Below are 26609 nucleotides of genomic sequence, written 5' to 3'. Positions count from 1 at the left end.
ATGAAAAAATATGATCAGGTAATTCAGCATCTGAAGCTAAAAGTGCCCGCAAAAGAAACTGATTGGACCAAGATAGATAGAACCACGCAGGAAAGGGACGAGACTGTGCATTCCTTTTATGAAAGGCTGTTGCAGGTGTTCAAAACGTACAGTGGTATAGATAACATCGAAATGAAGGACATGACGCACTTCATTTACAGGTTTGTAAACGGTTTGAGACCCGAAATTTGTCAGTGGATAAAGGATAACAAAATCTGTTGGCAGTCCAAGAAAATGGATGAGGTCCTACGGTACGCAAAGTACTGTGAGGACGAAATGGCGGAAAAGAAAAAGGCCCTGAAGGAGAAAGTGATGTGGGCTCAAGTAAAACTTGCAGAACAGCAGGAGAAACAACTGAATAAGTTAATTAAAACTACTCAGAACCAAGGCCCTGGGGGTGGGGGTGGAGGAAAGCCCCGAGCAAAAATGAGCAGAGAGGAAGCCAAAAAGAAATTTCCCTGCCACCAGTGCGGGGAGATTGGACATTGGAGAGACGAGTGTCCGTATTTGCAGTCTGATAATACCCAAACCCCTGATTTAACTCCACAGACGCAGAATGAAAAGCCAAGAAAGACCCAGCAGCAGGTAAAAACGATTCAAATACCCCGAGCGCCAAAGCCAACTTTTAAGGGAAAATCACCGCAGGGAGATGATATAGAGATCTGGGGGGGCAATGAGAACAGAAATGCAGCAACTTCGCAATATTTATTGAATGACACCTTTTTCTGTGACGACGAGTACTGACGGGGCCTGAGAGGGGAGGACAAGGAGTGTGTACTTGGCGCCTCCTTGCCGGTAGACCAGACAGGGCCATACATTGAAGGAAAGGTGGATGGAAATGATGTCACCTTTCTATTGGACACTGGTGCTACCCGTTCTACTGTGAGTACAGCAGACGTTCCAAACCTACCCCTCTCGGGAGAAGCAATCCAAGTAGTGGGTGTATCTAATCAATTGATTAGTACCCCCGTTACCGAGCCCATGGAGATATCAATAGGGAACTTCAAAGAAATGCACAGATTTGTCGTCTGTGATACCAGTCCAGTGAACTTACTGGGACGTGATTTGCTGTGCAAAATGAACTGCACTATCTTTTGCACACCAAAGGGCGTTGAGATTCAAACCCCAGACGAAGATGGTATTTACAAGCTAATGTTAGTCAGACCTGACTCAGAAATTAAACGAATGACTATACAGGACTTACCTGAAGAACTCCAACAGACAGTGAAACCAGAAGTATGGGACTTTACAGGAAAGGATGTAGGATTAATGGCCAATGTAGACCCAATACAAATAGCCATAAAATAAAATGCAGCCTACCCCAATACTAAGCCTTACAGAATGAGTGCCGAAGTGAGAGCAGGAGTTGCCATAGAAATACAAAAATTGCTAGAAGCAAACATCATACAAGAAGTGATGAGTAGCCCGTGTAATTCCCCAATAATTGGAATCAAGAAACCTAGTGGCAAGTACAGAGTATTGCAGGACCTGAGAAAGGTAAACAAAATTGTGGTTCCTTGTTGTCCTATTGTCCCAAACCCAGCAGTGATTCTGTATCAGATTCCCTGGGATGCTGAATGGTTTACTGTGATAGACCTATGTCACGCTTTCTTTTCAATCCCATTGCATCCAGACAGCAAATTTCTTTTCTCGTTTGCTTTCAACAGTCACGTGTACGTTTGGAACAGGGTCCCCCAAGGGTACATCGAAAGCCCCTCTATCTTTAATCAGATCTTGAAAAAATGCCTTGAATCTTTAGTCTTACCTAGAAAATCTGTTTTGGTGCAATACATTGACGACCTCTTGGTGGCGTCCAAAAGTCATAGGGATTGCATGATTGACACCATTGCCCTACTGAATCACCTAAGTGAAATGGGACATAAAGTGGCCCCTGAAAAATTGCAGTTCTGTTCAAAATCAGTGAAATATTTGGGGCACCAGATAGAAAAAGGAATCAGAAAAGTCACCTCAGAGAGAGTCAGAATAATTCAAAAGATGCAGTTACCCCGTACTCAGAAAGAAATCAGAATGTTCCTTGGAGTTGTAGGTTACTGCAGGCAATGGATTGTGGGATTCGCAGTCCATGCAAAGCCTTTAATAAAAATGACAAAGAATGGAGCACCGGACCCTGTGGAATGGGATGATGAAAGCTTAACAGCATTCACTAAATTACGGGATTGTCTGTGTACAGCCCCTGCTTTGGGAATGCCTGATTATTCCAAGGAGTTTGCTCTATTCTGTGACACACGAGACAATTGTGCATTGTCGGTCTTGACTCAGGAACATGGCTTGACTAGACGCCCAGTGGCATATTTCTCTGCCACGTTGGATCCAGTGGCTGCTGGATTACCTGGATGTTTGAAAGCTGTGGCTGCAACATGCACAAGTTTAGAACAGAGTGAATCTATTGTCATGGGACATCCGGTAACTGTGTATGTTCCACACGCAGTTGTGATTTTACTAACCAGAACAAAGACTCAGTATCTCACCCCTAGTCGGCTGACTAAGTACGAGAGGATTCTCGTGGGTGCTGCAAATGTGGCCATCACTCGGTGTAATATACTGAACCCCGCCACTCTACTCCCTGACTCAATGGTTTTAGAAGACCAGGGAGAGAACGAGCACGACTGCATTGACCTGACAGAATTCAGTACTAAACCCCGCCCAGACATTAAAGAAACACCGTTGCCTGTACATGATGAGGAATGGTTTGTGGATGGTTCATGCATGCGACATGAACTTGTAGGCCTAAGTGCTGCCTACGCTGTGGTTGCGTTAGACAAAGTTAAAGAAGCATCCTGTTTATTTGGAGTAAAGTCTGCACAAGTAGCCGAACTAATTGCCTTGATAAGAGCTTGCAAATTGGGAAAAGACAAAAGAATAACAGTGTATACTGACAGCCAGTACTGTTATGGGGTTGTGCATGACTTTGGCCAATTATGGCTACAAAGAGAATTCCTGACTTCATCAGGTACTCCCATTCGAAATGGAAAAGTTATCCAAGACCTTCTAGAGGCAATCCAATTACCAAAAGAATTGGCAGTGGTCAAATGTGTTGCTCATAAAAAGGGCCTTGACCCCGTGTCATTGGGAAATGATTTTGCTGATCGGGTAGCAAAACAATGTGCTATGGATCGCATGTCAATGAATATCAGACTGGGTGGGACTGGAAACAGCTGCCAACTTATGGTGTTTGAAGAAGTGCCTACCTGGGATGAAGTGAGAGAATGGCAGCATGCTGTGCCCTGGGAAGAGAAAGAGAAGTGGAAGGGACTTGGTTGTCGACCAAGACGTGAGGATGGTGTCATTGTGGGCCCAGATGGTATGCCTGTGTTACCTAGGAACCTGCTTGCCCCTATGGCCAGACTAATACATGAAGGATCACACATTGGTAGGGATGCCATGGTGCTGGTATTTCAACAGACCTGGTACAACCCGAAGTTCAGGAAGGTAGCAGAATCCTTGTGCCAGAGGTGCATGACGTGTCAACAGTTCAACGCTGGCAAGAGAACAGTAGTTGAACTGGGAAAAATTGGGAAGTCAGGAGGTCCCTTTGTGAGAATACAAATTGACTTCATCACCATGCCTCGCTGCGAGGGAAAAAGATATGTCCTTGTCATTGTCTGCCTATTTTCAAAATGGGTGGAAGCTTACCCTGTCCCACAGAGTGATGCCTTAACAGTAGCCAAATTGTTACTACGAGAATTGATACCTAGGTTCGGGGTGCCAGTCACTATTGAATCAGATAGAGGCGGACATTTTCAGAATGAGGTGATGGACCAACTCTGTAAAGCTTTTGGAATCACACAAAAGTTGCACTGTGCACATCGTCCAGAGGCTTCTGGAGTGGTAGAACAAATAAATGGCACTATTAAATCGAGGTTGGCCAAAATGTGTGACTCAACTGGAATGAATTGGATTACTGCCTTGCCTCTTGTTCTGATGGGACTCCGAAGTATTCCAGATCGGAGAACAGGCCTGAGCCCCCATGACATTTTTATGGGAAGAGTGATGAGACAAGCATGGGTACCAGGAAACAAACTGTTAAGCATTTCTGATGATTTGGTACTTGAGTACTGCAGGCAACTGGGTGACCAAGTGCATTCTATCTCTCGCCAGATTGGGGAAGACGCCGTCGCCAACCCGACAACTCCAGTTCACAAATTGGTTCCAGGTGACTGGGTTAGAATAAAGAAGCACACTCGTTCGAGTTGCCTTGCACCGAGGTGGGGAGAAAAACGCCAAGTAATACTGGTGACCACGACAGCAGTAAAGTGTGCAGGCGTTCCCAGGTGGATCCATGCCAGCCATACTCAAAAGGTAATTCCAGACAAGGAGCCTGGAGCTGAAGGTTGTCCAGCTGAGGGGTCTGCGGATGTCGGTCCTGAAGTAGCTGATGACGAACAGCCAAGCACCAGTCCAGCTGAGGGTCCTGCAGACGTTGGTCCGGAAGTAGCTGATGACGAGCAACCGAGCACCAGCCAAGATGATTGGATACCTATAATCGATTTCATTGAAGACCCAATCAGAACAAGAGAGCGAATCTACAAAGATAGAGAGTGGAATAGAGAGGTCGAGACAGGCACAGGCGAAGACCCTCAGATCATTGAGATTCACATCAAATCTGAGGACGAAGAGGGAGGTCAGACAGGGACAGAACAAGTGATCGATCCTCCTCCACTGACTCCTGAAATTGAAAAGGGACAGACTAGAACTAGTACAAAAATTCGAGCAGAAGAAAATCAAGAGATCGAAGTGCTTGAAAAGGATCAGATAGAACTAGAAAAACGTGTTCAGGACACAGAAACAGAGACATTTGAAAGCCAGAACCAAAATTCACCTGAACCAGGCCAGCTTAGTAACCAGGCAGAAGAAATAGATACAAGACCTGGGACTAGTAAGACAGGAAGGGAAGAGACAGAAGAAGTGCCACAAACAAATGAAAACAAAAGAGCATTAGAAGAAAGTCAACTAACAGTGCCAACCAAAAGACTCAAGAAAAAGAAAAATATCGAACCAAGATACATTAAGAGACTAAAACTGAGAATAAAAACAGTAGAAGAGAAACTTGCTGACAGAAGAAAAAGCATACGAATAGCAGAGCAAGCTGGAGAAAGCTCCAAAAGAAGGAGTGATCGAATAAAAAGACTGAATGAAAAATACCAGGATCCTGAATGGACATACCTGATTCTGGAAAATTTAGAGGATCTTGATATTACTGACGAAAGCGACGGGGAACCGATTGCTGATTACTCTGCAGAGGAAGAGGACGAACCGCCGTGAAATTGCTCAGCATAAAGATACCTGGGCAAGGCCACAAACAGGGGTTGAAAACTTCTTCTGAGCCAAAATGTCTGATTCAAACGTGAATGGTAGACCTAGCCGCAGTTGTTGCAAAACATGCTCCAAGGTATGTATATGTAGTATAGTTATAGTAATATTAGTTTGGATAGGACTAACAGTTTTCATTCCTTTTATGGTAAGCAAAAATACTAATATTGACCCTACTCAGACTACCGACACTGAAGAACTGACAACACGAAGTGTAGAAAGACGTGAAAAAGCACTCAGACAGACAAAACGAGACTTAGAAGCATCAGATGAGGAAGGACTACATTACCACGGAGTTAAAAACCAGACACACTTAAATGTTTTCGCAAACTTGTTAGTGCATTATGTAGAAACTATGGAAATAGAAGATTGCTATGTCTGCATGAAGCTACCTACTTCTGTAGCTGAAGGCGTGACTTATCATCACCTACCTCTGACCTATGGAATTTCCTGTAGCATTTTAGCAAGCTTATTTTATAAAAGAGGACCATTACAGTATTACTATTCTAATTCAGACGTGATATTTTCTGAACTTCCCGTACGTGGAAACTTGAATCCTGTACATACTAAAAGTGACGTTACACGGTATATGGGAGAATACTTTCTGACGATAGGTACCATAGACTTAAATGAAGCACACAGAGACAACTTGACCTGTTCATTACATGAACAAGAAAAAATATTTTTGAACATGGCAGAGAAGAGAAGAGAGAGTTTCCAAAGAAAGGCAAATGACAAAAGACAGAAAACCCCAAAATGGGCTGAGGACATGGAAAGCACCTCAAATGGCGGGGCAGGGCCTGCTTTGTTGCTGGATTTCGAAAAGAAAGGGAAACTCTGTCTTCATCGCGAGAAGACTAGTTATTATAATAACATTTTCATTGGTTCCAGTCAATGTGAACACAATTACAAAGTAATTGGAGGTTGGGGTTTAAAAAATGGGTCAGAACCTGTGTTTCCCGGAATTTATTATGTATGTGGAAACAAGGCTTATTTCAAATTACCGGATCACTGGTATGGAAGCTGCTATTTTGGCATTGTTTTCCCGAAAATATACCACGTGAATGAAATTGCTGGAAGCAATGAAAACACTAATGGCTTAGTGCGTAGTAAAAGAGAAAGCGTAGGTGAAATAATGGGTAGTATTTTTAGTGCACTGATACCTGGAGTGGGAGTGGTTCTGAACACTCACAGAATTTGCAAATTATCCACAATAGTGGATGTGTTGTCTACGGACAAGGCTCATGGATTTCTGCTGGTCAATACTGAAATGGTTGCGATCAGATCAATGGTTTTACAGAACAGACTTGCTCTTGACACCTTATTAGCAAAAGAGGGCGGAGTCTGCCGGATGTTGAAGGCGCAACATTGTTGCACTTACATACCGGACAAAAGTATACAGCTCAAAAGGTATGTGAAAAACATTACTAATTTGGAAAAGGAACTCAAACCACTCGAGGTTGACAGTGCCTGGAAGAGACTGGTTGATGGTCTCTCCAATGTAGGTCATTGGTTTGCTAGCTTAGGTAAAAGCTTATTGTTTAAGGTACTGATGCCAATTGGAGTGATAGGTCTTATCCTATTTCTCATATTCGTCTGTTGCAAATGTCGCAAACACACAAAGAAGTACCAAGTGAATGCGAGAGGAGTGAAACGGAGTGCGGATGAGCTTGAATTGGAAGAAATTAATAATCAGATTTATAAAAGGGTGAAAAATTCTCACCCTGACAAAAATGAGAAAGAGAAACTGAATCGCCTGTTGGAAGAAATAGAAATGTACAAGGTATGAAAGAAAGTTGGCATCTGGTTCCATTATTTTGTGATGATAGTAAATATCATCAAAGAGGGGATTGATAGAGCAAGATTTCGCATCGTGACTTGCTCGAGTCAAGAACCTCGAAATCTGTTATAATTCCGTAATACAAATTCTACGCTTTACTAATATTCTTTATATGTTGATATGCGTGTGTATTAGTGAAGCTTGCCTATGTGTTCTACTAATATAATTAATCCTTGTACCTAAAAATGGCCGCTGCTTGACTTTCCGCTTCTGCGCATGCGTTAGTCACACTCACGTGACTTTACGTAGATATAGTTCTGGAGGGAAAGGGTGCGCATGCGTAATCGCCATAAGATGGCAGCTTAATGTGATAACAAAGTGAGGCGCGTGCTGTTGCTCATCAGGTTGTTATGTGTAAGCACTTACCCTTAATAGCATAGTATATTTTTATGATGATAAACCCGAAGTGTGAGATCATGACATGTAATACATTCATTTATTTCTATGTTTTAATTTGTTTTCGCTTACTTTTCATGTACCATGGTAAACGGGGGGTCCAACTGGGTCGAGAGCCATCTTGAGGGTCCTTTCTGCACATGACCGCACAGCCCAGGCAGCAGTAGCCTTGAGCGGTGGAACTCAGCCAGCTGGCAGTCACAGACAAGATGCTCCTGAGAACGCCACCTCTGACCCATGAGGATAGAGAAATTGTGTTCCTAACTTGTTACAATGACATTATTCCTATTGTATTCTGCATATTCTCTCATGGGAACCCCAATCTTGCTACCTTAGTACCTTAGAATGCAAAATAGGACTTGAATAAGTCTGTTCTGATTGGTGTGTTAACCCATCCTACCTTAGGACCAATCGAAATTGGGGATTCTGACACTTTGCAACATTGGGGGGTGGTACACTGACCCAAAAGAGTATATCTAGCCTAGGTTTAGCTAGAGATTTTGTCCGACTTGTCTGAATAGCTGACCTGTCACTGACCCAACGCACTCAATAGGTGACTGAATACAGAGGTGCTGCGGAGCACTCTGTCCGAATTTGACCATAGACTTTTGAAGGTTTTACTAAACCTTAAGTGCTGGCGGAGCACTTTGCTGGGGAGTTCGCTAACCCAATCGGGGTTCTGACTGATAGCTGCAGAGAGGGTGGAGCGCAGGCGTTGCTTCCGAACTGCGGGTGCTGGTCGTGCCTTGGTGGTCCTGTCCTGATCCTAATCTGGGTTTCCTGTTCTGTCCTGGGTTGTCCATTCTGCACCTGCTGTCCCATTGATGACTGCTATTCCTTGGGGTATTTCCTGTCCTTAACTGACCCGTGGCCAGGGTTGGTTTTCACACCAGTCTAGGTAAATATCTTGCCGAACACTCTAAACTGCACCTTTCTATTTTTCTGTCTTTGCTTTAATAAAGACATACCTTTGCACACGTCATATTTTCCATGCTTTTTGCAAAATCTACCCTATGAAAACCTATTGCATTGAATTTATTTTCATAGCATGTTCCCATGTTACCCTACCTTTTAGAGCACATTATTTCCATACTGTCTATGAATTATAAATATGGTTTATAATTTCCTCCTGAACTCTGATTTGAAGTAACGTTATTAGAATTATAGCGTGTTTCACTTTCCACCCTTTTGATAGACGTATAGGATACCTAATTTCTACCCATTTTCATGAAGTACGTTCCAATAGTATAAATTTAGTACATGAAAATAGCTTGCTCACTTATAGATGTCTATTCTTGAATTTCAGTTTTAAGCCTACTTAGTGAGTTCCCTGTTACTCTATTTTACAGAACTTCAATGATTACCCTTACATTGTTTCTTTATAGTTATGTGATTTTCGTTATCCTGATTATAGACTGTCTTTTTACTGTAAACCTTATGATTTCCGAAACTGATTTCTAGATAAAATTCTTAAAACTTCCCAGTTGTCCGTGGTCATTTGATGAAACATCGAAATTATTCTAGGTTGGGTTTTGTACTTTGCTGCCTTTCCTTTTACAGCTAGCTCCCTGACCCATCGTGGTCATAGGTACCCGTAACGGTGGTTGGTAAGTCGGGTACACTGGAAATAATCGAAAGGGACTCATGATTATTGATAGTGGATTGTAAGGTCATCTGATCAATGAATATGATAAATTGAAGTATATGGGCCCGAAACCATTAGTGGTGAAATTATTGGTCGGGTGACCTGCGATCTCTATCAGAACAACCTTTGCCCTTAAGTACTTATTGCAAATCGGATTGTACCCAAACATACTGTACCGTGGAATGTTCTTCTACTTACTAGAGACCTTAACCCTTCCTTTCAGTATTGCTTTTGTACCTTGTTTTGTTACTGTGTCTTGGATTTCTTTTTTCTTTTTTTTCCTCTCATTGACATGATGGTATATTCATGATGTTGCGATTTGTACATTATTGGCACTTGTTTTGCTGTTGTTTTCTCTACTACGATCAATAAAGAAAATAAAATTAAAAAGAGAAGCATTCATTATCAGACATGCTTCTCCAGATGCAACATCTGACCTTTGAAGATGTTCTCTTCTTGCTTCCACCATCTCAATGCTTTCTTCATGAGTAGTGTTACCTGGACTATATTGTCCCATCCTCCACGCATCTGCCGCTACTATTCATCCAACTGCTCCTTAAAAAGCCTCATTCTGAACTGACAATGTGGTATCAGCAGAATGCAAGGAGACATGTTATTCTTAGCAGAGTTTTGAGCACTCTCACTGATGTTTCTCGTTTTCCCATTAGAAAAATAACCTGTTTCTTCAGTGTATTGCCTCTTACAAGCGAAGTGTACACCAATCTCTGGATCATTAGACTTTTTCCCCAGACACACTAAATCTTTGCCTAGCTGTAATGGTGACTTTTTCCTGTTGATAGCCAATCCAAGCCTCAGAAGTAGTTCCATTGCTAAATTGGTTGTACTCTGCACTTTCTGAAAGTTGCTCGCCTTTATAGGCCAGTCATCCAGGGACGGATATACCATTCTTCCTTGCCTTCTTAGGTAAGCTGCCATTGGAGTAATACATTTTCTGAAGTCTCAAAGAGCTGACCAGTGCCCGAAAGTAAGAGCTTTCAACTGGTAATGTTGTCCATCTACCAGAAAACGCAGGTACTTTCACTGTTTTTTGTGTAATGGCACAATGAAATAAGCATCCTCTAAGTCCAATGAAGACAAAAAAAATCTCCTTTCATTATAAATGTCAGAATCTCTTGCAATTTTATCATCCTCCCGTTTCCTTATGTCCTTGTTTAACGTTCTCAAATCTAATACTCAATGCCAATCTCCTGATTATCTTTATATGAGAAAGAAACTCGAGCAAAAGCCCATGTTCATCTCATCTAACTGCACTCTCTCGAAAGTTCCTCACAATATCCAGGACCCACCCGTCTGTCGATATTTGCTGACATCCTCTTAGAAAATATTGCATTCTTCCTCACACTGGCAGCTGAATCTGACACAAAATGCTGACTTAAGTCGTATGGATAAGTTACTTCAACTGTAATCCTAGTTCTCTTCCAGGGGTAGCCTCATCAAATTCATTAGCACTGAATATACCCGCTCATGGACGGGGACACCAGAATATATGACATATATATGACATTATATATATATATATATATATATATATATATATATATATATATATATATAAACATTTATATACAGAGCACTATATATATATATATTACCTACTGGCGGCCGCCAGTAGGTAGTTATAGTTAGGATCGTTTTCCATAGGAAATCCGCAACATTCTATTGGGAATAACTTTGGCGCCGAATGAGGGATCTGCCTGTAATTTTCCTTAACTTTGCCTCGCTGCGCTCCGCTCCTTCCCTGAAAGTTTCGGGGGATCAGTCAAGCGGGGGCCGAGATAAAAGGGTGGTCCCAAAACGTGTTTTCCCCATGTTAATTTCCATAGGGCGGTTGGACTCACTTTTAGCCCGAACGGCTGAATGGATTTCCACCAAACTTGGCAAAATTGTAGGGACTGGTACCCCGATGTGCCTTTGCTATGTCTCAAGATATATGCTCCAGTGGTTTTTACGAAAATTAACTTTGAAAAAATATATATTGGGCTACATTGGGCTATATATATGTTAGAGCCCAAATGTAGCCCAATGTAGCCCAAAGATGGCCACCAGAGACAAAAAAAAACAAATGTAGCCCAAATATCAGCCAGATGTAGCCCAACTATAGCCCAATGACAGAATGTCCCAGAGTGTTCTAAAGAACAACTAGAACGCTAACAGTCTTACTTAGGACAAAAGTATGGCACACCTGAAGTCATCTTGATTGGAATAAAGTGGTAACACTTAATACATTTAATTTGAAAAGGAACAAAATGAGGGGTTTCATTTTGCCATAGAAATTATATATTTATATATATATATATATATATATATACATATATATATATTCACTGAAAAAAACATCGGTTTCACACCAGTTATAGTTAGGAATTAGCATTTAAAAAACCTATTAAATTCACTGAAAAAACCATAGGTTTCACACCAGTTATAGTTAGGTGGAAATTTTACTCGCATAAAACCATTGAAATTCCCACGTTATAGTTAGTTGGACTCACTATAACTTGTGCGTGCAATGCACTGCTGATGACGTCACATATTACATCACTCATGACATGGTCAGTGACATCACTCATGACATCACTGATGACATCTCAAATGACATCATCCAGTGAATGTGTATCTTTCTGAAAAATAAATATTTTTTATATATGTATATCTAAAGGTTGATGGAAGAATAAATGGGTAAATAAATGTCTAAATGGATTTTTTTTGTGTAAAATTGATTGGTTAACTGACTTATTAAATGTATCTTAGTGAATACATACATTAGCGAGTAATGTTTAAATATTTAAATATCTGTATCTGTGTCTCACTTTGTGTATAAGTGGCTGCATGGGTTGGTGAGTAGCTACATGAGTGTGTATATGGGTTATTAGTTGTTTTTTTGAGTATCAGTGTCTGTATGGTTCGGTGGGGGATATTACTTAGAGCACAGATGCATGAATGAGTGACTCACTATTTGTATGTATTTTGAAGACAGCATGTGTGCAAGACTGTATGGGTGGATGATTGTGTGTATGGGTGGGTTAGTGAGTATGTGTTTTTATAATTGATTGTTTAAGAGAGTAAATATGTTTCCGTTTCTGTAGAAGTATGTGTAGTGGTGTGTATATAGCAGTATAATCAAGTAAATGTTTTTTTGATAGTTTATTTGCATGTGTGAATTTGTGTGCGAGTAACTATATGGATGAGTATTAGTGTGTAACAGGATGTATAGGTGTTTGAGTACATATGATGAGTAAGTACATGCATGAGTGACTATATAGAACTGTTGGTGAATGAGTGGATGTGTATGTAGATGTTGGAATTACCTAATAAGTTGTTGCAATTGGTATTGGTTTCTCCTTTTTTAAGAAAATGTTAGTTTCTATTTTTGAATGTGTGTGTCAAAGGTTATTTTATGCTGATAGGAGGTCTGCCACTTTGTCACAAGGATGTTGTCATCAGTGATGTCATTTGAGATGTCATCAGTGATGTCATGAGTGATGTCACTGACCATGTCATGAGTGATGTAATATGTGACGTCATCAGCAGTGCATTGCACGCGCAAGTTATAGTGAGTCCAACTAACTATAACGTGGGAATTTCAATGGTTTTAAGCGAGTAAAATTTCCACCTAACTATAACTGGTGTGAAACCTATGGTTTTTTCAGTGAATATATATATATTTTTTTTTTTACAAGCCAATGCAGCATCCAATAAAACAAATCTAATCAATGCTCTGGTAATCTGCTTTAGCAGTAATAGACACAAATTCTGCTCTGGAAACTACTTCATTTTACCCAGCAAGTCTCTTCTTCGTCGATGGTCCCTTTGTCGTGGACATGTCCCCATGTTTTCTTCGAAGGCAATGACCTCGTTGACCGCATTCCCATCTTCAACTATGGTACCTTCTCTGACGGTTTCCCACTCACTTTCATTTCTGTGGTCATCAACAAGTCCATCAGCAACAAACTTTGAGTGGGTTGTTTATTGGCCATCTACGCTGAATCTTTCATTGATGATATAGTTTGCTTCCCCTGGCATTCAAAGATGACCCATGGCCAGCTTCTGAAGAAACCTGAAGCCTTTTTCCAGGGGCTTCCACATCATCAGGGGACAAGCTCTTATATTTGTGCTTTTTGGCTACATCACATTCCTTGCATAATTCTTTTAAAGGCAGGGTCAGAGGGTCCTTTTACCTGCTTGGGAGTCACCTTCCTTGGCTCCCTTATACTGAAGGTTTTTGTCTGAACTCAGTATTTTGAGGAATCTTCTTCTCTCATCTTTATAAGTGGATAACCCACACAAATTTTCATCTTTACATAGGCTTTACAAGACCTAAATAAAGATTTCTTATTCTGAGACTCCACCATGATCTTATTTTGCCGAACTCGTTTGACAATAACGGTAAAAAAAATCTCCTTATCCAGATTAGCTGTCAAAGCATTCCTCACACTGAAAGCGGGGTAGAAAATCAGACAGTTTGAAGCATCAGACAGGGGAACATCTGGGTGAGGTGGTTTCTGATTGGCTGTAGTTTGGGTCATATATAATGAAGAGGATAGGAATGAAAAGTCCAGATGAATGGTAATCCATATGGGAGAATGAATACATTGTTACAAGGGGTTCTCAATCTAAGGACCAGGGACGAAGTCAAACATGTGAATCTATGAAAGATTTAATTCTGGATAACCAATATTTATATCTGTTGCCATCCTTTGAAGATCAAGAATATTCCAGGCTACCCACACATCTTGTTCTGGAAAGTTCTTACCTTCACCTAGAAGGCTCCAAGACATCTATGGTGACAAAAGGCATGTGTAATTCTCCTTTGTGTATGCTGGAGGCAAGCCCTTATACATGTAAGTAGGCCAGGGAACAGCTCCGCCCCAACCATCCTAGCAGGGTTGCCCATCATAACCTCACCTAGTTCCCAATGGCTCTCTGTCTGAGCACAATACGCATTCTTAATGGGGAGTCAGTAACAGGCCGAGGCAGCTGCAAACTCCTAGAATGCCTTAGAAGCTTTGAGGCAGGAAGTTGTCAACTTTTTTAAAGCAGCATTTTCATAATCTGACTTAAGCATTAAATATAATTTTAGATTACAATTCCTTTGAGTCCAAAGATGACATTTCTACCTGCTTACCATCAAACATTAGCACGTATTAAATGTAGTAAGGTAACCCTATGATATCTAATGAGAGAGATAGACATTACAGTAGTGAAATTATTTTTAGGAGTTTTCCACTACCAGGACATGTAAAACTTAAAACCACATATTCTACCTTTTCAATACAATGCACCCTGTCCCATGTGCTGTTTAGGGCCTAGCTTAGGGGTGGCATATGTCTTAAAATGGAAGATTTAGGTAAGGCAAAAGGTTTATTTTGACATGTCGAAATGGCAGTTTAAAACAGCATTACAGGCTGCAATGGCAGGCCTGATACATGATTTTAAGAGCTACATTAGTGGTTGGTATGAGTGCTGCAGGCCCGCTGGTAGCATTTCATTTACAGGCCAGGGGTACATATAGTACCATATACTAGGGACTTCTAAGTAAATTAAATGTGCCAATCAAGTGTAGGTCAATTTTTCCACGTTTTAGGGTGAGAGCCCAATCATTTTAGCACTGGTTAGCAGTGGTAAAGTGCACAGAGCCCTAATGCCAACAAAAATGAATTTCAGAGAAAAGGATGGGTGAAGGCAAAGGGTTTTGGGGTGACCCTGCAGAGAGGGTCAAGTCCAACAATTACGTATTGTGTTGAATAACTACTCTCATGGATCAAGTACATGCTTCACTGATATCTAAGCATTCTGACTAAGGATTAATAAAACTGAATTTTGGTTACTTTAAATCAAACCTTATTCATGGGAAACATGATACCAAGAGTAACAGAATGGCCTGTATGCATATCTAGTATCACTAGCATGTTTTGAAATGGTTTTCCCCCTACCCATACCCAACGGACAGAATGGCTTGCCACCAGGTCACCTTCATCACAGCCTCAGTGTGTTCGAGCAACCATCCCACCAGGGCATGTCCGGATTCATGGAATGCTACGACCTTTCTCTCCTCCTTTGACATGATCTTGCTCTTTTTGGCAGTACCTGCAAATAAAAATGAACAAAAAATGTCTCTTGAATCTGTTCAGTTGAAACAAAGAAATGTAACACTTGGAGGCTGAAACTGTCAATACACCGACAATCAGCATCTAATGAGTGAAAAGTGGGACTGGGGTGAAAAGAGGTGACAAAAGGATGGTGGGAAAGGAGAAAAGAACACTGGCACCCAATTGGATAACAGGATGCCAGGCGTAGCGATATACTAAATGTGGTGTGCATGGCCAGGAGGGAAGCAGTGGAGAATTTCCTGCAAAGTCAAAGTTGCATTTGCAATTAGGGGAAAGTACATTCGAAATAAAATTGAAAAAAATAGCACTACATGACTAATAATCCGGATCCAATTACAATAAATCAAGAACATGAACATAAATTCCAAGAGGAATAGTAATGGTTGTTTTAAAGACGAGGTGACATGAACAGCACTTTGTTGTGAGTAGTAGGGACAGAATAAAATATTTTTCAAATTTTTTGGCTCAGGTAGCTAGTTTATTGGGACTAAGACAAACATGAAGTGCTGCAGCACAAGTATGAATCAAAGAACAGAGCTGTGTGCTCTCTTACTGGTAAGAAAAATTACTTACTTTTAACTTCAGTTCTGCAGTATTGGTATCTTTCACAGATTCATATGCTGAATTATCTCCAACATCAGGCCGGACCACCTGGTAGTTAATGTTTATTCTAGCAATATAGCATTCTTTTTAATTCGAGAATTGTCACTGAAAACAAAGGACAAACCTTCATAGACCACACTTAACACACCCACCTTGTTATATGACCTGAAGTCTCGGCAATCAGGTGAGGGAGCTCCAGACTCCAAACCTGCTCAGAAGCTCAAACTGGCCGATTTCCACAGCTTGTCACTAAGCAATGTATAGCCTAATGAATGGGGAAGAGGGTGGGTGCATGTGAATCCATGAAAGATACTAGTCCTGCAGAACTGTAATTACAGGTAAGCACCTTTACTGATGGATCTTTCATAGATTCACAAGCTTGCATTATGATTCACAAAGCATTACTTATCACATATAAAATACAAAAAATAGGCTTACCATATTGAAAAAGGCTATGCAATACTACTTAGTCTGCTGCTTTCTCAGCTGATGATAGGCTAGCTATAGCAATAGTGGCTGGAGAAAGCTTTGGTTGGCAACAAGGTCACTCTTCTGCAGGTATCAAATAAGGTCACTTATGTTATGTTTTCTGTTCTTATAAAGTTCATGGCTGCCCCAGCAACAGGGCGTCCCAGCGCTAAAGCTAACAGGAGCATACAGGGGAGAGTTAAACTAGAGGTTGGAGAAAAGCCAAATTTTTCTCATTTTCCTGAACGCCCAATGGTCTTGCGTGCCCCGGGCAGCAAGAGGAATAGAATTCCAAAGGAAAAGTCCCTCGCTTGGTGATTGGCGTGCACCCCTGCCCTGAATGCCTCAACTGTAATGATGTCTAGATCCCTGCTACTGGTTTTTGTTGTCATGGGCAAACATAGATCATGCATGTGCACCATGACATATGCAGCGCACACGCAATGAGGTCTTTTTAGGTCGGAAGGGGTGCCCACAGGGCTGCCATCATAGTAGTTAAAGGCTATTGTCTTTACCAGGAGTTAGGCAGCACAAGCTAACAGCATCCCATGTAGTGATCAGCAGGAGTGAACAAATATTTATTACCTGTATCACTGGAGTGAGGCCTACAGACTCACTCAGCAGCGTCCTACTGTTGTGTGCTTAACTCAACCATGGCCTACATCGTGTGGGTGGACTGCTGCACAGTACACGTGTAGTATATATGTGCTGGGGGTATGCATACCTGTGAATGATACAATACAGGGATAATGCAATACTGGAAGTGCATGCATATTATATACATGTACCGGGAGTATGTGTGCCTCTGAATGCCACAATCCATGAGAGATGTAGTGCTGTGCAGCACAGATATGCTATATACATGTTGTGGGTGTGTTTTTGCCGGTGGATGGTGGTACAATACATGGAAGACTGAGTCCAATTTTGGGACACCTAGGGCTGACTGAAGGAACGTGAGGAAGTAGAGAAATCCCCTCCCAAACAGATTTGTGGATTGCTGCATTCCTGTAAGCTGAGCCGGACATACTGGAGGAATGGGGAGTCAGGCTCTTCATTACGTTTTCAAGTTTACTCTTTGATTCAGAGACAGGTCACTAGGAAGGGGCCTATGCATATCTCAGGAAGAAGATAGCGCTGATAAAAGAATCATCAAAAGTAGGGCTGAGGCCCTGGGGTAACCTTTTGATACACATACCACTGTGGCTAACATCCAGGTCTAAACTTCTAGTCACACCCATGACCTGTGTAGTGGGGTATAAGATTTGGAGTCGCACCTCCTGTGACAGACTGCTTTCTGGAGGAAGGGAAGGGCAGAGGAGAGAACATTTCAAAAGGAAGCAGACCCCCAACATAAACTACAAGGACTTAGACTCTAAATCACATTTGCTGTCTGGTAACGGACTATAAGAAGGGGAGCAGCCAGTGGGCTGTGCAAAGAGGAGAAGCTCTGCAGGACTTCTGCCTGTGACCAGGACTTGGGGCCCAGGCCTCTGAGTCTTCCCAGTTGGATAAGGAAACATCACTCAGGAAATCCAACACCACCTTCCCTTGGAGATTGGAGAACCAGTGTCTGCTTGCTTTCCAAAACCAGGTTGCCCTATGAGGAAGAGGTCCAGCGGGGTGATTGGATCTCTGTAGCAAGGTGTAAGGAGACGGCTGTTGCACTGTTCGGTCGCTGCCCGTGTGCAGGGACAAGTTGGCAACCCCCGTATGCCAGGGAAGGGCCGCCATGAATTGAATTGTGAACCCTGCTGCACCAATTGGGTCATTGCCATGTGCAGACTGTAAGTTGGTAACCCTGTACTGCAGGAGGGGCTGCTATGAAGCCTGCTGCCGTGCAGATCAAGCCATAGTCTATGTACAGAGTGAGGATGGTGGTCCTGTATGCCATAGGGGGGCATCGGGAGAACACAGAGTGTGGTCTGGTCAAGGCAGTAGTCTTAAGGAGGTCACCAAGGTGATCACAGTGGGCCGAAACCGAGACTGAGGACCAACACCAAGAGCATTGCATCTTGTACCTGTGGGGAGGCTCCCAAGAAATGTACCTGCATCACAGTAGCATCAAGGACTATCACCCTACCCCCCCCCCCGAGATTGCAAGACCGCATTTGAGAAACTCGAGGAGACCAAACTTCGATTCCTCATGGGCCGTATGTGAGGAACTTACCAGAGCTAGCTGCTGCAGCTTCAACGCCCACAAAGGAGGTTTGCTCAGAGATTCCTGTCGCTCGGTTCCTGTTGGTGCGGGTAAGATTGACTAATGGGACAGAAGGTCTCGGGGGAACTTGTCCACCAGATAGAGCTTCGGCGATGGAACACTTTCTGGTTCAATAAAGAGTCGGACTACTAGCGGGGCTTAAAGTGAATGTCACCTATAGTGAATGGGGAATAACCATTACTGCTAGCAAAAGGGGAACCCTGACCTCAAGGTACAGGGTGCATTGTTTGTGAATGTCTTATTTTATGTTATGCTCGTATACAAATGCCCCTTTGTCATAAAAGCAAGTATTTGACTGGACAATCATTTATTGCTGCTGCTGAACGTATTTTGAGTTAGCCTGTGTTCTCTCCCCAGTGACTACCTCTGCCCCCACCCCCACATAAGCCTTGGACTCCTCAATCTACACTACCACTGAGGGTCATGAGCTGAAGTGGTACTTGGCCCAGTTGCTCAGAATCCACAGTAGGTCAGCCCCTGGTACATGAGGAGTAAAAGGTCTCCACACCAATGGTTGGCCCAGTAATTTTTGCTTTCCCAGTGGCCCTCTGAACTGGGTTCTGACACTCACTCCAGCAAACAGTGCAGCCTTAGATAGCATACCCCTCAAAGAAGGCACTCCAACTTTGTGCCTAAAAGGCATGCCAGCTTTGACATGACAATAAGAAATAGAAGAGGTAATTCATCTGGATATGCTTTGACAAAAGATATCTTTTGTTTGAATATCCATAAGAGACAAACAAATGGACTGTTTTCCAGACCTCGTTCGTTCTGTAAAAATAAAATTTCAAACATTTGTTCACGTCAAGTGAGTGTAAGGCTTATTTCACCATTGTCGAGGGTTGTGGAAAAAAAGCTGGCAAATTAATCTTTTCGTGGAGGTGAATTAAATGTCAGTATCTTCAGGATAAACATTGAATTGATTAACAAAGTGACATTATTTGTATCCAGTTAAATGTATGATGGTTTACCTAAAAAGGCTTGAATTTCTCTAGTTCTTCCTGCTGATGTTAATACCAATAAGAAAGTTGTCTTCCATGATAACATTTACAGTGCTGTTTTATGTATTGGCTCAATCGGCTCTCTAAAGAGTTGGCTTATCACCATATTTAATTACGATGCCGGTGGACTCTTGGCTAGAGGGGGATACATTTGAAACAGGCAACGCATGAACTCGTTTACTACTAATGTGGAAAAGAAAGGTGGTGCCTCTGAAGTTATCTTATGAAAGATGTCCAGTGGAGCTTGATGGATGAACAACTGGAATGAGATACAGCTAGATTCAAAAGATAAGGTAATATTGAATGCAGGTGCATGGTGAGAGTATCTGTATGCAGACCAAATGCAAAACCTTTTCCATTTCATACAGTAAGTTTTAATATTGGAATTAGCTCTGGCTGCTTGTATGCTTTTTCTACAAGAAAGTGGTATTCTCGAAGGCCAGACTATAGGTCTGCAGCAGACAGACAGGCATAGTAATGCAAAGTCATGGTGCATGATTTGATCAAGGTTCTTGGACAACAGAAAAGGATCCACTTTGAACTTGGAGATGGATCTGCATTAAAATAGTCCAAAGTACCAGAAATGTCTAGCAAATGCAGGGGTTATCAGGATCATTCTGCAAGGTTCATTTTGCATTTTCTGCAACTTTTGGATGATCAGTATCGGGGGGAAAAGTGAAAGGAATATGCTACTTACCAGTATGCATGCATGTAGGGCTGCTGACATTCATATCTGTGCATAGATCGCCGCCTAGTGTTGGGTCCAGATGATTGCACATTGTTGTCCTGGAAAAGTCTTCGAAGTATCACGAGATAGGTGGCTCCTCCCTCGGACTACAGTGCGCATGGGCATCCTCTCCATCCCCAGATTGTTTTTCGCCATTGTGGCAGAGATGGAGTATAGTACAGTAAGAGATGGCCATGCAAAGAGTGAATGCTACAGCTGCAACAGGCACCGGGGAGGTGGAAGGGGCGATATGAATGTCAGCAGCCCTACGTGCCAAGAACAGATGCATACTGGTAAGTAGCATATTCCGTTCGAGGCATGTGGGCTGCTGAATTAATATCTGTGCATAGAATGTATAGCAGTATCTCCCCTATCGGTGGCTACTTGTGTCAGCTGCAGCAGTCTGGAAGAGAGTTTTGAGAACAGCCTGGCCTACAGCAGCTTGCTGTTTTGAATGTACATCTACACAATAGTGTTTTGTAAATGTATGTGTGGTTGACCATGTGGCTGCTCTGCAAATTTCGTGTAAAGGAATATTTCCTAGGAAAGCCATGGATGCCCCTAGCTTGCTTGTGGAATGCGCCCTAGGGGGAACTGTTAAGGTGTGTTTTGCCTTTAAATAACATACCTGAATGCACTTAACGATCCATCTGGCTATACCTGACTTTGAAATAGGGTTGCCTTTGTGTTGTGGTGAGAAAGCAACAAACAACTATTTTGTTTTTCGAAATGCCTTAGTTCTATCTATATAGTATAGCAGAGCTCTTTTTACATCTAGAGTATGCAAGGCCCTTTCAGCTACTGTCTGTGGGTTCTGAAAGAACACTGGCAGGTCTATAGTTTGATTTATATGGAAATGGGATACCACCTTTGGCATGAATTTAGGGTTTGTTCTGAGAACTACTCTATTTGCATGTACTTGAATGAATGGCTCTTGAATAGTTAGGGCTTGCAGCTCGCTAACTCTTGGAAGCGAAGTAACGGCAATAAGGAAAGCCACCTTTCAAGTAAGAAACTGTAGTTCGCATGAGTGTAGTGGTTCAAAAGGTGGTCCCATAAGTCTGGTTAAAACAACGTTTAGATTCCAGGCTGGTGAAGGTGGGTGTCTTGGAGGAATTACTTGTTTGAGTCCCTCCATAAATGCTTTAATTGCTCGCACCCTAAATAGTGAAAGGTGTTGCCTGTTTTGCAGATATGCTGCTAACGCAGCTAAATGTATCCTGATGGATGAATAGGCTAAATTGCAACGTTGTAGGTGCAAGAGATAGCAAATGATGTTTTGAGGGGAAGCATCAAGTGGGTTAATGTCATTGTTATTACAGTAAATGACGAAACGTTTCCACTTTGATGCATAACATGCTCTGGTAGTGGGTTTTCTTGCCTCCTTGATAATATTCATGCAGTCTGGAGGCAAGTTGAGGTATCCAAACTCTAGGATTCAGGAGCCAGATCGCTAGGTTCAGCTGTTGCGGGTCTGGGTATTGGATTTCGCCATGGTTCTGAGTTAGAAGACTGGGTGTGAGTCGTAGTCTTTGATGAGGCACCACTGACAGTTCTAGGAACGTTGGGTACCATGGTTGCCTCGCCCATGTGGGAGCAACCAGGATTAGTGTCAGAGAATGTTGGCGCATTTTGCGTGCCACTAGCCGTATTAATGGAGCTGGGGGAAAAGCGTACGCAAATTTGCCTGACCAGTTCATCCATATCACATTGCCCTGCAATTGCGGATGTGGGAACCTGGCGGCAAAGTACTGGCATTTTGCATTTTCGCTTGTGACAAACAGATCTATTTCCGGGTGTCCCCACTTCCGGAAGGATGGTTGGAGCACTTTGGGGTGAATTTCCCATTTGTGTATCTGTTGGCTGTGCCTGCTGAGCAGGTCGGCTACCTGATTGTCCTTGCCTGGGAGGTGTTCTGCCATGAGAAGCATGTTCCTCTGAATGGCCCATTTCCACATTGCTTGAGCTAGGTGCGACAGCTGTGGTGAGTGTGTCCCTCCTTGTTTTTGAATGTAATACATAGCTGTCATGTTGTCCGTCCGGATCAACACAGCCTTGTTGCAGAAGTTTGTTTTGAAAGCTTTTAGGGCTAGAAAGACTGCCATCAACTCCAGAAGGTTGATATGCATTTTCTTTTGCTGTACAGTCCAGAGTCCCTGTACTGTGTAGTGTAGGGCATGGGCTCCCCATCCTATCAGGGATGCGTCCGCAGTTAACACTACTTGTGGGACAGGCTCTTGGAACAGTCGTCCCTTGCAAAGGTTTTGTGGATTCCACCAATGCAGAGAGTTGTATGCCCGACTGGTCACCAACACTAGGTCCTTTAATTGCCCGTGAGCCTGGCTCCACTGCTTTGCTAGGCATTCTTGGAGCGGACGCATATGTAGCCTGGCATGAGGGACTATCAATATGCACAAGGCCATCATGCCTATTAGCTGCATAAACACTTGAGCTGGTAGTGAGTGTTGGGGTCTGAATTTTTGTATCAACGTTTGCATTCTCTGGATCCGTGCTGTGTTGGGATATGCTTTTGCTGCTAGTGTATCTATTGTTGCTCCCAGGTATTGTTGGACGTGGGAGGGTTGTAGATGTGATTTTGGGTAGTTTAGTGAGAATCCTAAAGTGTGCAGGAGATGTATGGTCTTTGACATGTGGTTGGCACATTGCTGGGCTGTTGGCGCGTGTATTAGCCAATCGTCCAGATAGGGGTACACATGGATGTGTTGCCGTCTGAGATGTGCTGCCACTGTAGCTAGACATTTGGTGAACACTCTTGGAGCTGTTGTGACACCAAATGGTAGGACTTTGAACTGGTAGTGTTGTCCCTGAATGGTGAACCTTAAATACTTTCTGTGAGCAGGGTGTATTGGTATATGAAAGTATGCGTCCTTGAGGTCTAAGGTTGCTAAGAAGTCTCCCTGGTGAAGCAATGGTAAGACTTGCTGGAGAGTGAGCATGTGAAAATGCTCTGACAAAATGTACAGGTTGAGGGGCCTGAGGTCCAATATTGGCCTGAGAGACCCGTCCTTTTTTGGAATAAGGAAGTATAGAGAGTATACTCCTGTTCCCTGATGTTGTAGTGGGACTGGTTCTATGGCCCCCTTTTGCAGCATACTGATGACCTCTTGCTGTAGTAGCGTTATATGTTTCTGTGACATTGGACGGTGCACGGGTGGTATGTTGGGTGGAGGTGAGGTGAGTTCGAGGCAATAGCCATGTTGGATAATTTGCCTGATCCGCTTGTCTGTTGTGATATTTAACCAGACTGGCAGAAAGTGTTGTATTCTTCCCCCGACTGGTGTTATGTGGTCTGGGGGTAGTGGTAAGAAGTCACTGCTTGGTGTTAGTAGAGGATCTATTTGCATTGCCTCCACGACCTCTTCCCTTGGTGTTGTTTCCTCTGTATCCACCCCTGTTGGTGTTTTTGTTGTATGTGGATTGTGTGTTACTCTTGTAGTTGGAGGATTGCTGTGATGTATTATTACGCACTCCTCCTCTATAATTGGAGCGACGAAAGGAGCCCCGGTGTTGTTGGGACTGGAGAGCTCCCATAGACTTCGCAGTTTCAACATCTTTTTTCATTTTGTCCAGAATTGAGTCAACTGCTGGACCAAACAAAAAGTCTGGGTTGATGGGCTGATTAAGGATCGTGGATTGGACTTCATTTTTAAAGCCCAATATGCGAAGCCATGCGTGGCGCCGGAGCAGCACGCTTGTATTGATGGATCTGGCAGCTGTGTCTGCCGCGTCTAGGGCACATTTAATTGAGGCATTGGTGATGAGCTTTCCTTCTTGTATGAGTTCATCTGCCTGCTGTTTGTAAGGATCAGGTAAATGTTAGAGACTGTATTCCAAGCTGTCGTAGTGCGCCCTGTCATATCTGGCCAGCAAGGCCTGTGTGTTGGCTATTCTCCATGAGTTTGCTGCTTGAGCTGCTACTCTTTTGCCTGATGCCTCAAAGATTTTTGACTCCTTGTCTGGAGGAGCAGCCTCTCCAGTAGTCTGGGAATTGGCACGCTTAAGTGCGTTGGATACCACTAGGGAGTCTAGGGGTAGCTGCTCCTTGATATATGTAGGGTCTATAGGAGCAGCCCTATACTTCTTTTCAATTCTAGGGTTTATGACCCTTGCTCTAGCAGTGTCCTTAAAAATGTCACTTGCGTGTTTTAATACACCTTTTAGCATTGGGAGTGTTTTAACATGTCTCTCAGATGTTGTTAATGTATCAAAGAGGAAGTCTTCCTCAATAGCATCAGAGTGCATATCTACATTATGGTAGGTTGCTGCTCTATCCAGTAGTGAATTAAAGGCTACCATGTCTTCTGTGGGTGAAGGCTTAGTTGGGTATACTGCAGGGTCTGTAATGGGCAGAATCCCCTCAGTGTCTGGTTCCCCTCCCCCACCCCATGGCTGTGAGTGAGGGTCTGCAAGTGGGTTTTGTGGATAACCAAACCCTACATCGGCGTCCTGATCTTCGTCTGGGTTGTAGTCAGAGCGTGCAGGGGAGGTTGGGGCATATGGGGTATGAGGCATAGCTGGACTGATAGGTTCAAAGAATATAGGAGAGGTAGCACAGTCTCTCTTTTTCTTTAGGGGAATTGTAGAAAAGTCTTCAGTTGGCAGAGGTCTTTTCTTTTTGGTGTACACAGTCACTTTACCAGTGTTTGGGTCAATATACAGTTTTGACTGGTCTTCTGTGGAGGGATCTGGATGAATAAGTTCCTCTTCTACAGTCCTTGGTTTTGGTGCTGTAGCCTTTGGTTTGTCTTTTTTCGGGTCGACGCCTTTTGCTGTTTCGACCGCTTTTGATGGGTGGACCGGTTTATGATGTTTTTTGACAGGTTTTGTCGGTTGAACGTCCTTGGCTGGCTTCACCACCTTTTTCGGACCGAGCGGTTTTGTCGGTTCGACAGTGTCCTTAGGTATTTTTGGAGCCTGGAATTTTGGGTCAAAGCCCTTTTTTGGCTCGATGGGCTTCGGCTCGACCGATTTACTTTGGTCCACCTTCGGTTTCGGGTCGACGGTAGTCTTGGGCGCAGGCCTTGAGCTTTCGTCGACCGGTTTTCTCCCCTTGTCGATACCTGAGGCTGGTTTGCTCGATTCGACGTGCTTCCTGGGGGTCGACTCGACGTGCTTTTGTTTTTGTGTCGATTCGACGTGTTTTGGCCTCGAGGTTGACTCGACGGTTTTCGGCTTCGACGTCGACTCGACAGCTTTGGTCTTCGATGTCGACTCGATGTTCTTTGGCTTCGAAGGTTGTATCGGTACTGTGGCCTTCGGGTCGACGACCTTCGGCTTAGTCACCTTCGGTTCGACGTAATTCGGTCCGAAGACAGTATTGTCGACGAGTTTCGGTTTCGATTGAACCGGTGTCGTATATCGTGTCTCAGAGGGCTCTTTTTGTGTGTTCTTAGCCGGGCGGTATGGCGGGGCTGTAGAACGAGTTTGTTGATCTCGGCTAAGGCCTGCTGGCGATGCCTCGACCTGAGTCTCTGATATTGGTGTAGTGTCTATATGGGGCGGTGTACTCACGGTTCGCCCCTCGTCGTCATCGGAGTCGTCTTCGACCGCTACGATGTCTTGATCATATTCCTCGAGATCGACGATTAGTTCTCCTTCCTCGAGGTAATTTTAGGAGTCGTGCTCCGAGTATTGTTGTTCGTCTTGATCCGAGTCCTCGGCGCTTGCTAGATCTCCGTCATCGTCGAAGATGTTCTCGGGTGCTGGGGCCAACCTTTGCATTTCTTGCCTCGCCGCCCGTCGATTCCGGATAGTTTTTTTCGATCGGAACTGGGCACAGGCTAGGCAACTATCTTCATTGTGATCTGGAGATAGGCATTTGTTGCACACTGGATGCTTGTCTGTGTGCGGGAACTTTGAGTTGCACTGCGGGCAGTACTTGAATGGACTTCGTTCCATCGACCGTCGGTCCACGTGGTGTCGAGAAGGCCTCACGGCCCGATTCGACGACCGTAGTGCGACAAACGTTCAAAAAGTGTCTCGGTGGGGGCGTGGCTTGGAGGGCGAAGATGGTGGTCGCAGCTTAGAGGAGCTCCCGCCGGCCCGCACATTATCCGACAGTTATCCTGTCCCCCGAGCCCCGCAAACAGCCCTACCTGTGCAGGGAGTGTTCCGGGTGGCACCGTGACCTGTCCGGTGTGCCACCCTGCTTCATCGGCGGTTCCGGTGATCCGCGATTGGTGGCGACGCGGT

General features: G+C 43.5%; 1 protein-coding gene across 1 annotated transcript in view; it reads right to left on the bottom strand.

Annotated features, from left to right (window-relative positions):
• SPG7 (SPG7 matrix AAA peptidase subunit, paraplegin) overlaps positions 1 to 26609 on the bottom strand; it is a 329497-nt gene that overhangs the window by 52611 nt on the left and 250277 nt on the right. Inside the window, exon 13 of the mRNA XM_078670829.1 lies at positions 15241 to 15356. Within this exon, the coding sequence (XP_078526955.1) occupies positions 15241 to 15356 (116 nt within the window). The remainder of the gene's footprint in view (positions 1 to 15240; positions 15357 to 26609) is intronic.

This window comes from Lissotriton helveticus, chromosome 12 (genome assembly GCF_964261635.1).
Source record: "Lissotriton helveticus chromosome 12, aLisHel1.1, whole genome shotgun sequence".
NCBI classification, from domain to species: domain Eukaryota; kingdom Metazoa; phylum Chordata; class Amphibia; order Caudata; family Salamandridae; genus Lissotriton; species Lissotriton helveticus.
The sequence above is the reverse complement of the archived record's forward strand: the minus strand, read 5'-3'. Positions and strand labels throughout refer to the sequence as shown.